Source organism: Copidosoma floridanum, unplaced genomic scaffold, assembly GCF_036245765.1.
Source record: "Copidosoma floridanum isolate Cflo_tuat_1 unplaced genomic scaffold, Cflo_Japanese_pri ptg000029l, whole genome shotgun sequence".
In the NCBI taxonomy this organism is placed as follows: domain Eukaryota; kingdom Metazoa; phylum Arthropoda; class Insecta; order Hymenoptera; family Encyrtidae; genus Copidosoma; species Copidosoma floridanum.
This window is the reverse complement of record NW_028321906.1, coordinates 8,316,327-8,326,601: the sequence shown is the minus strand read 5'-3', so window position 1 is coordinate 8,326,601 and position 10,275 is coordinate 8,316,327. Positions and strand designations below refer to the sequence as shown.

At 37.6% G+C, this 10,275-nt stretch overlaps 3 protein-coding genes and 1 non-coding gene across 5 annotated transcripts; 1 reads left to right on the top strand and 3 right to left on the bottom strand.

Moving 5' to 3' along the window:
- Window positions 1–28: 28 nt before the first annotated feature.
- RpL26 (ribosomal protein L26) lies at window positions 29–1,675 on the bottom strand. 2 transcript variants are annotated; one of them, XM_089595914.1, is made up of 4 exons: window positions 1,622–1,675; window positions 952–1,129; window positions 498–638; window positions 29–229 (listed from the first exon to the last, which is right to left on the bottom strand). In XM_089595914.1, exons 2-4 carry the CDS (start codon window positions 1,117–1,119, stop codon window positions 92–94), a joined length of 447 nt encoding a protein of 148 aa, XP_089452040.1. In that variant the 5' UTR covers window positions 1,120–1,129; window positions 1,622–1,675; the 3' UTR covers window positions 29–91. The 2 variants fall into 2 exon arrangements, with proteins under 2 accessions (XP_089452040.1, XP_014205212.1); XM_014349726.2 differs by having other exon boundaries at window positions 1,564–1,627.
- A 291-nt stretch (window positions 1,676–1,966) lies between these two features.
- TRNAK-UUU (transfer RNA lysine (anticodon UUU)) lies at window positions 1,967–2,039 on the top strand. The gene has a single exon. It is a non-coding gene; the product is annotated as a tRNA-Lys (tRNA).
- Window positions 2,040–4,656: 2,617 nt separating this feature from the next.
- Window positions 4,657–5,978, bottom strand: ATPsynE (ATP synthase, subunit E). Its single transcript, XM_014349801.2, has 3 exons — window positions 5,853–5,978; window positions 5,120–5,276; window positions 4,657–4,846 (listed from the first exon to the last, which is right to left on the bottom strand). The coding sequence occupies exons 1-3, from the start codon at window positions 5,904–5,906 to the stop codon at window positions 4,803–4,805; spliced, it is 255 nt and encodes an 84-aa protein (XP_014205287.2). The 5' UTR covers window positions 5,907–5,978; the 3' UTR covers window positions 4,657–4,802.
- Window positions 5,979–6,498: 520 nt separating this feature from the next.
- On the bottom strand, window positions 6,499–9,991 carry LOC106637161 (tubulin alpha-1 chain). The gene is made up of 4 exons (XM_014349841.2): window positions 9,837–9,991; window positions 7,948–8,170; window positions 7,035–7,864; window positions 6,499–6,948 (listed from the first exon to the last, which is right to left on the bottom strand). Exons 1-4 carry the CDS (start codon window positions 9,837–9,839, stop codon window positions 6,652–6,654), a joined length of 1,353 nt encoding a protein of 450 aa, XP_014205327.1. The 5' UTR covers window positions 9,840–9,991; the 3' UTR covers window positions 6,499–6,651.
- Between the last annotated feature and the right edge of the window lie 284 nt (window positions 9,992–10,275).

Sequence of the window (10,275 nt, the reverse complement as noted above, 5' to 3'; positions counted from 1 at the left end):
ATTTCGAAATAAATAAAAAAACGAAAAATTTCGAATCGACATTCGAAACTTTATTTTAAAGTAATACAATAAAGCAATCTGTTGGTAACGATTACGCGGTCTCCATTGGAGCAGCACTTTCTTCGGTGTATTTACCCTTATCCTTGCCAAGTGCAGCCAAACGTCCCTTGCTCCTTCGGTCGATAATCTTTTTGCGGTCTTTGTCCATTTTTAGCTTAACAATAACAGTCTGTAACCAAACAAATATTTAAATCAATTTCATGTTCGACATGTTTACAATCATCTAATCGATAAAAATTAACAAGTCAGAGCCAATTAGTCGGCAGTGATTGGATGGAATTCAAACGCTTATTAACAGACAAGAAAACCTTGCCAGTAACTAACAATTTGAACTCGATGTCCAAACCTTAGTGAATGGTTTAATATCATCATACAATTGTAATTTAAATGCGTCAGCTCTCTCAGGACAGTCAATATAACAAGAATAGAAAAATTACCTTGGAGGGGTCAATTCCTACGTAAACACTAGCACCGTTCATCTTTTCACGCTGGATCCTTTCAATGTAAATGACAAACTTTTTCCTGTAAACTTGAATAACTTTGCCGATCTGTTGTCCTTTGTAGTGGCCCCTTACGACCTAAAAAGGTAAGATTCTTCTCAATCATCAAACTAAGAATGCTTGAAACACTTTGTTCATGGGTAAAAAATAATCAGTGCCATTTCTTCTGCATCAGGTGTGAACTGGAAACACTTTAAACAAAGTAAATAGGAAAACCCTATTAACCATGTCTAATAATGTTCTGTATCACACCTTATGTGAATGGTTTGGATCATCATTTCAATATTGAATAAATTCAGCAATAATGAACAAGCGTTGTTTGTGATTTGTCTGCTACTCATGAACGCACATGTTTCACTTGTTATGGAATGCGTAACGTTTAAAGACTCACCTGAACTTCGTCATCCTTGCGAATGGGCATGGAACGGACGTTGTACTTTTGCCTGAGTTCCTTGGACAGCGGCGCGGACATGAGCCGTCTCCGAATGTGCGAAGGAGCTGTGAAGTGCCTCTTCCTGTTTTTCCTCCTCGAAGAGGTCACGAGCTTGTTGAGCTTCATGTCGTTGACTCTGCAAATGGTAAAATCTAGCGTTAAAACTTGGACACTTGGTTACTATAATTGCGAGGTGATCATCGTCCGCTATCAGCATGGGACAACAAACATAACCCCCACTCTAAGACGTAAAACACGAATGACAATGAAACAAATCCACAGTTGAAGTTGATAAAACCATCAAATTGATATGTAAGGGCACTCATTGACAATAAGTTATTACCAAAAAAACGAGCGTTTAATCGTGACGCGTACGTGGTAATTAACTACTAGCCGGGACTGTCAACAAATAAGTATAACGCACTTGGACCAGCGATTTCACGATTATCGTGTAAAAATATTGCAATGAACATCAGGACAAGATATTGAGGAATCATGGCTAAAAAACACTTTGAACCAATATAATGCAATTATCGCGGATTGCTTGGATTTTTCATTAGTACAACTCACCGCAAAACAACGCCGCACTATGTCAACGAGAATAGAAAAAGAATCGCATAATACTTACACGAGATGAGTCTTGAAAAAGAAAGGTAAATCCTCATGCAAACGGGAGAGTTTACAATCCGCGGTCCAGTAAAAATTGGACGATTTTTCTGTATCCAATGGGATTTCTAGAAGGTCAACGATTAGATTATTGGTGAGCTCTGATTGGTTCTTCACGTTCAGTGGACGGCACTCACATGTAAACACATCAAAAACTACGCGTTGTCATCAAGATACCTTACAGATATCTGATAGAACAAGATGACTGAAACTCATCTTTAAATTGACATAAAGATGACAAAATAAATTTTTTTGCAAAAAATTTGCCCCAAATTTAAGTACAACACAAAGGCTGTCCATGTCATCTGCCCGAATAGCTCAGTCGGTAGAGCATCAGACTTTTAATCTGAGGGTCTAGGGTTCGAGTCCCTATTCGGGCGTTTTTTTGCATTTTTTTGCACTTTGTGCCCATTTTTCGTCAGAATTTTATTAATATTCAATTCAGTTCAAAAAAATCCAAATAACAAAACTTCATTAAGAATTGAAAGAACTCCAAGCATAGTTCTAAAACATATGAATAAAGAAACAATAAAAAATTATACAACCATTTTTAATAAAATTATTAATAATTCATACTACCAAAACTCATGGAAAACCGTAAAGATAGGGCCGATACTTAAAAAAGACAAGAACCCAAAAGAAGCAAAAAGCTATAGGCCCGTATTACCTACTTCCTAGCATCAGCAAAATTTTTGAATCCTTAATTAACCAACAGATTCAAGATCATTGCATAACCGAGCGAATAATTCCTGACGAACAATTTGGTTTTAAATATAAGCACTCAACGGTACACGCATTACACAAAGTTTTGAAGGATACGTATAAACACATGAATGAGCAAAAAATGGTAGTGGCATGCCTAATTGATATAGAGAAAGCTTTTGATTCAGTATTTGGATAATAATGACATCCATTCTGATGAACATTGCAGTGTATATATTTACATCGCTTTCGAACCATCGGCCACAGTTGAAAAAACGCACATGAAGAATGTTTCTCAGAGGTGCGAGCCAAGTGAGAAAAGGCCGAGTCTTGAACCCATGAGCGTGTATTACCACAAGCCCCCGAGTGACGAGAATCGCAGTCTTAGCCACTGAGCTACCGTGGCCCATGCCGAACGTTACATATTTTAAATACATGTAGTTGATGATGATTTACAAAGTATGATTAATAATCTTAACTTGGATATAAACCAACTAAAAATGACCAATGATATGAATAGAATGACCAACAAATACCTAGACATCGAAAATTTAATTAAAATAATCGAGAACGAAAAAATGTTGACGAAATTTAGCGAAACCAACCACTGAATCCTAACAACATATTCACCAAAATATATTTTTAAATACAAGAAAAACACATTTTGTAATGAAAAATTTTAATAATTAAACTTTTTGGGAATGGCGGTATATTAAATATTGTTACAAAACGTATAAATACGCGTACTACAAATAATTATACAATTCTCTTTAATAATATCGACAACGCATATTATCCAAACATATGGAAAGTTGTTAAAATAGCACCTATACTTGAAAAAAAACAAGGTATTTAAATAGTCGTTATTAAACCAATACGTACATTGTCTCCTGCAATGCAAAACAATTAATACCAGATGAACAATTTGGCTTCAAGCATAAACATTCAACTATTCACACGCTTTATAAAGTACTAACCGTTACGTGTAAACATAATATAAATAAACACGAAATGATAGCAGCGTGTCGAAATATGACTATAGAATAGGCATCCGATTCAGTCTGGATAAAAAAATTTTGATTTTTAAATTAGCACAAAAAAAAACTCCTGACCGTAAAATAAAATGTATATAACATGCAATGTATATTTGAATTGAACCAAAATAAAAAACAAATATGCAACATTCTTCGTAAACGAGTTGATCTTATACGTCAGCGAAAAAACTCCGAATACCGTAAAAGGAAAACTCGAACTCATTTATAGTTAAAAAATTCCCTGTAATAAGAAGTTCTCGTAACTCTAGTTTTTTTATCGAGCACATGTTGCAAAGTCACACCAGACGTGATTTCAAAATATTAGCGTAACATTAAGTTAAACTTTTGTACAATCAAATTCCACAGGGACTTCCAGACGCGGATTCGTCAGTTAAGTACCAAAAAAAAAAATTCTGCTAAACTTGAAATACTTACCATTTCTTCAATATTGCGCGACACTTTCAAAAAATGACAGATCAAAATAAAACCAGTTAATTATAGGAAAAACAAAAAAAACTATTTCTGGTGGCACTGGAAAAAATCTGTACATTAGAGCAGCTTCCTGTTAAGGTACACAACGACCAATTCAAAAAGTTGCATATGATAAAGACTTGTCATTGTGAATTGTGAATACCCTATCAATGTAATACTCGTAGCGTTTCATAATGACCCAATTATTAATATAAAAAGTACACGTATATGTTAACTTTTACACTTTTCATAAATTTAACTCAAGTTTACAAAAAACTTCGTAGTCAACTCACGACGAACAAAAGCGCTTTTGAAACTATGGGGGGATACGGGGTGCTTTTAGGCTACGTTTGGCCCCAACACATCTATGGTCATTTTTGGGAAGGGCCTTTTTTTTCTTAACAGTTCGCAAAGTGTATCCGTCCGATTCCAAGCGATCTAAGAACTTTGCACTACCTATGTATTGTGCTCGTACTAAAGACTCGCATGTACTTGGGAAAAAAGGACAAGGTGTACAATATGGTATTGTATTATTTGAATTTTACAAAAATGATGTTCTCAAGATACCGGCAATAATTTTAAAAAGTTTAAACACATAAGTCAATAAGACACTTGTTTATTACGTTAAACCTTTATTGATATTTATATCTTTTGAAACAAGTAATTTATTTTTATTAGTTAACACTTCTGAGATTTACAGGATTACATTCTCATGACTTTTTAAAAATGTTTTTTTGATATTTATGTCATCAACTAAATAAAATGTATATGTAAAGAAAAAACAACCATATTGCGTTCTCTTACTTTATTTTATTTATCGTTCCACAGTTAACATGTTTGTAAATAATAATATGGAAAATCCAATTTAGTTGAATACAATATACAACATAATTAATTATCATTATATCAATAAGCACTATTATACATTTTGGGATTTTATTTATTGGTTGTCATAAGTTCGCCCAGATACTTAAGTTCAGCTGAAAAATAAATACATGTATTTAAGACTCAAGTATTACTCTACATATTGATTGATCAACTTAAGTGACTTTTTACAGAACTTTTCATTTTGTTATTCAACAAACAAGTGATTGAAAAATTTTAAGCTTGAATACATAAGTAATCTTCAATTGAATAAATGAAGAAGGAATAATCTTGTTAATTGATTTAAAACAATGTTTTATAGATATAATTTCATGCAAGCTCAGTTAAACTAGTATAGAATGGGATGAAAAAATCATTTTAAAGCTTACCTTCAGATGCTCGTTTCTTTTCAGCTGCAAGCCTAGCTTCCCTAGCAGGCCTTTCTGCCTCTTCTTTTTCTCTACGTGCATTTTCTATTTTACTGTACCTATTATGGTGAAATGCACCATACAAAATACCAAGACCCAAGAAACTCCATCTGGTGAACTGCAATGTATTGTATTAAAACATTTTTAGTCAAGCTTTGAAAAATAATTTCGTAACGTATGTGTAAATGATTTTATATTCTTTTATAACGATTTACGTATCAGCTTTAAATTGAATATCACTTTTTTTGCTGTAACTACTTGTTGTCAAACATTATGTGCAACTACACTTTTTGAAAAACATGTTGGACACTAGAAATATTTGTAGAAAAATTCAATAGTTATACTGAAACAAATATACACTGAAGTATGATAAGAGTTATTTCTTAAGAGGTCAATTGAAGTTATGAGAAATATAAGTACACAAGAGAAGAAGGTTAGAAACTTCGGATGAAAAATAGGGTACACTTTTACCACTAAAAATTGAAGAATGCGAAACACTACTTTCCCGATTATCTGACGTTTGTCATTTTATTTGTTGTATGAAATGTTGCATTAACAAAATAATTATGTAACTCTCTTCTACTATGAAACTTGAACCAAGGTGGCAGACAATTTTCGTGACTTAAGTGTTTGAGAAAAAAATCAAAGAAAAAATTCCCGTTGGCTTCTAATAAACAATGCATATCTAAAGTACCTTAATTAAGGGAGAAACCCGGACAGGTCGGGGGTTTAATTCTACGGCCGACATTTTTACTTGTTGTCCAGTTCAATTAATTGACTAAAAACAGACGACAAGGGACACACGGAGAGCGCACACACGTATACATATATTGTAAAACTGTTGTCACATCAGTCGGTAAAATTTAAAGTTAGCAAATTCAACTTGATTTCATTGCAATTTACTTAAAACAACGTTTGATGTGGTGTCAATTATACTTATTCTGCGACAGTACAAAAATATTTAAATTTTTCGTTGCTTGAAGTGAGAGGAAGGAATATATTTGACATCATACGAATCGTATCGGATACGACACTTACCATGCAAGGTAGGAAAATGAAATATTTTCAACCAGAGTAAAGATATTGGCCCTGAATGCTTGAAAAAGCCGTATCTTTTGGAAGCTGATAGTATCAAATAATCATTGAAATTTTTATAATTTAGCTATTAGAGTAGTCTTATTTCAGAACGGAGTGCCACTCAGCAAGTGTAGGTATAATAAACTATTTTATTTGAGTTGAAGAACGTTCAACTAAAAATTATCTTACGTCTAATATGATCGCTTCGGTTGTCCTCGTGTCAACGTTTCTCGGAATGCAAGTAGGCAATGAGAAGGCAATAATTGCTCTGAATAAATATTGATTTTTTAATTAGCCAACGACTTAAAAAATAATACAGAAGTGTAAATGAAGTAAAAAATTGCTGTTTGCAAAAAAATTTATTTAAAGACTTTAGATAAGTTCTTTTGTCATTTCCATGAAATACATCTCAATTTTTAATACTCTTCGGCACCTTCGCCCTCGCCTTCAGTCGAGTCCATGCCGACCTCTTCGTAGTCTTTCTCAAGGGCAGCCAAATCCTCACGAGCCTCAGAGAACTCACCTTCCTCCATACCCTCACCGACATACCAGTGCACAAAGGCACGCTTGGCGTACATCAGGTCGAACTTGTGGTCGAGACGCGCCCAGGCTTCGGCGATGGCCGTGGTGTTCGACAACATGCACACAGCACGTTGGACCTTGGCAAGATCACCACCAGGCACAACAGTCGGTGGTTGGTAATTGATACCGACCTGGAATAAGATAATCAAAATTAAAGTTATGCAAAATAGTTTTATTACGCAAATGCATCTATACTGCAAATCCATGAAGTACCGACCTTGAAACCAGTTGGGCACCAGTCGACGAACTGGATGGTGCGCTTGGTCTTGATGGTGGCGATGGCAGCGTTAACGTCCTTCGGGACAACGTCACCACGATACAACATGCAACAAGCCATGTACTTGCCACGACGTGGGTCGCACTTGACCATCTGGTTGGCTGGCTCGAAGCAGGCGTTGGTGATCTCGGCAACAGACAACTGCTCGTGATAGGCCTTCTCGGCAGAGATGACTGGGGCATAGGTGACCAAGGGGAAGTGAATTCGGGGGTAGGGCACCAAGTTGGTCTGGAACTCGGTGAGATCGACGTTGAGGGCGCCGTCGAAACGCAGAGAGGCAGTAATCGAGGATACGATTTGGCCAATCAAACGATTGAGATTCGTGTAGGTCGGGCGCTCGATGTCCAGGTTACGGCGACAGATGTCATAGATCGCCTCGTTGTCGACCATGAAGGCGCAGTCGGAATGTTCGAGAGTGGTGTGCGTGGTGAGGATGGAGTTGTAAGGCTCGACGACGGCGGTGGAGACCTGGGGAGCTGGGTAGATGGCGAACTCGAGTTTCGACTTCTTTCCGTAGTCGACCGACAGTCTCTCCATAAGAAGAGAAGTGAAACCAGAGCCAGTACCACCTCCGAACGAGTGGAAGATCAAAAATCCTTGAAGACCAGTGCACTGGTCAGCCAACTTGCGGATTCTGTCGAGCACAAGGTCGACAATTTCCTTGCCAATGGTGTAGTGACCACGGGCATAGTTATTGGCGGCATCTTCCTTGCCAGTGATTAGCTGTTCGGGGTGGAAGAGCTGGCGGTAGGTACCGGTACGAACCTCGTCTAGAGAGAAAATAAATTGATTAGACAACTTTTAAAGTTAATTAAAGTTTTTATGCAGCTCTTAAAGTATCATAGGGTCGTACCAACTACTGTAGGCTCCAAGTCAATGAATACAGCTCTTGGCACATGTTTGCCAGCTCCAGTTTCACTGAAAAAGGTGTTGAAACTGTCGTCTCCGCCTCCAATGGTCTTGTCAGATGGCATTTGACCATCAGGTTGGATGCCATGCTCCAAGCAATACAACTCCCAACAGGCATTACCAATCTGGACTCCAGCCTGTCCAACGTGGATAGAGATACACTCACGCTGAAATCAAGAGAAATTCAATTATTTACAACTGGAAAAAATAAACTTAAGAAAAAAAAATAAATAAATCTTAGAGTTGGGGTGGTAAAATTTAAAATAAAAGACTTCAAAGTTTATATTTACAGATTAGGAGTCACAAAAATTACAATTAGTGATTTATTAAAATGGTATCAGAGAAAAAATTTTATATCGACAAAACATTGATATTGGTCTCGCATGATATACTGCAATTTATTTTTCGAGTTTTAAAAGAGCTCCAAACAAGAACAGGATGCATGATGTCATACAGTTGCCGTATAAGGCTAGAGGAGCGACTCGAGAGGCCAACCCAACCAGCTAAAAAAGTCAATAAGTATTCAAGAGCGCCATATACAGTTACTTTCACCTTGTCTTTGAAGAGAAGGACCTCAATTCAATACCTGCGGGAGATACCTTTTACGGAGGCGTATAAAGCGAGAAAATAAAATTACAAAATTGCAATTTTAGGTATTTTTTTTTTTTTTTAGTCAATAGGGTTTAATGTATACAATTGTTGATTACTCTATCATTCGTTAATCTATTCTAAAATTATTGATGGACGCAGCTAGACTTGGTGCTAAAGTTGGGGTAAAAATCAATATTTCGGCTTTTAATGAATCATGACATGGCGTGAGTCACATTGCCAGATAACGATCGCATTTTCGCGTGACGAGGGACAATCAATACTTGACAATAAAAGTTGGCCCGAGGGAGTTTTTTATTATCTGGCACGTATAGATAAATTTATCGTATCTTTGGTGAAGATTTTTGAACCACGATGTTGAAATTCAATGTTCTAACTGCAAGCGGTATCATTAAAAATTCATTATTTCGAAAATTGGAGACTCCTGAAGAAAAAAAATTTCTTAAGCGTCCATTTCAAGATGCCGTCATTTCGCAAGGCGAAGCCCAAAGGAGGAACGAGCAAAGGACTAAAATGGAAGTACGCCGAGCAGCTGCAGTGATGAAAGCACGCCAGCTATCAACTACGTCTCCCGCTCCACCCCCCGTACCCGAAAGTTTCCATTACTGCCCTTGTAGCTCTTCCGCTGCAGAACAAAGCATTTGAGAATAAAAAAAAAAATTCACACCCACACGGCTGGCTGAAACCTTGTTTTTTTTTCCGAGCAGGCAACGCCCTTTCAGCGTACGAACAAAGCTAGAGAAGGGAAGCCGATGAGTCATAATTTTTCTCCTGCCCCCCGCCTTGTAAGCTTTAACGGTAGGGCGTCGCCGGCCGGCTATCACGTACACGTATATAAATATGTTCACGGACCGTTACGAATTCGTGCAAAATGGCCGTTGTGAAGGTACAAGTTTAATCCAGGGGGGGGGAAGAAGTAATACACGCGATCGATCAACCGTTACTCTTCTCCTGGGGTAAGGTTTTCTTCTATCCTTTCACTGGGTCCTTGCACCCCCCCCCCTTTTACTTTATTACACTGAACTGCAAAAATGATTTAAAAAATTATGTGGAATACAAGAGGACCTTTAAGTAGACGATGCAAGGGCAGGACACGCTGGAATATTTAATCGGGTACACGCACGCATCGATCAATAAAACATAGCCACGCAACCATGTGACGACAGAAAGAGTAAACAAAAAAAAATGGAGCTACAATTGTAATAAAAAAAGGTAGGTACTTACCATTTTGATGAAAGAGTTGATGAACTTTTCGTCGACAAAAAGTGAAAAAAAAATCTGCGAGGAAAGCCCAAACTAAGGTGTGAAGAGAGCGGCGAGAGTCGGTTGTCGGTGGAAGCGGGTAATGCAACTTCCTTCAACGGCAACGGCTCGTCTGTGTGCGCGCTGGAGCCACGACCTATATTTATAGACTTTGCCACCACTCCAGAGCTCCGGTGTGGCCGATCGGGCTGGCCAATCGACGCGAGTCGAACGTCAACGACGCGATGCGCGATTGGTTGGTCGACGACCGCAATGCGCAGACACGCTGCGCCAGTTTGCCAACTTGCCTTTGTCGCGTTTATCGTGGAGTTGTTACGTTTTTATTTGACCCTCGAAAATGTCAAAGAGAAAGGATGGCTTTGCTCGGTTCATGGGGTGAGGTGATTTCGGGTTACTTTCG

Excerpts from the sequence above, each read along its gene's own strand:
- RpL26 (XM_089595914.1), bottom strand. The coding sequence starts at position 1,119 with ATGAAGCTCAACAAGCTCGTGACCTCTTCGAGGAGGAAAAACAGGAAG. Across the intron at positions 639-951 it reads GCAAGGATGACGAAGTTCAG|GTCGTAAGGGGCCACTACAA; the intron begins GTGAGTCTTTAA and ends TTACCTTTTTAG. Across the intron at positions 230-497 it reads TAGGAATTGACCCCTCCAAG|ACTGTTATTGTTAAGCTAAA; the intron begins GTAATTTTTCTA and ends GTTTGGTTACAG.
- ATPsynE (XM_014349801.2), bottom strand. The coding sequence starts at position 5,906 with ATGTCGGCCGTAGAATTAAACCCCCGACCTGTCCGGGTTTCTCCCTTA. Across the intron at positions 5,277-5,852 it reads GGGTTTCTCCCTTAATTAAG|TTCACCAGATGGAGTTTCTT; the intron begins GTACTTTAGATA and ends AATACATTGCAG. Across the intron at positions 4,847-5,119 it reads AAAGAAACGAGCATCTGAAG|CTGAACTTAAGTATCTGGGC; the intron begins GTAAGCTTTAAA and ends TTTATTTTTCAG.
- LOC106637161 (XM_014349841.2), bottom strand. Across the intron at positions 7,865-7,947 it reads CTTGGAGCCTACAGTAGTTG|ACGAGGTTCGTACCGGTACC; the intron begins GTACGACCCTAT and ends TTTTCTCTCTAG. Across the intron at positions 6,949-7,034 it reads GGTGCCCAACTGGTTTCAAG|GTCGGTATCAATTACCAACC; the intron begins GTCGGTACTTCA and ends ATCTTATTCCAG.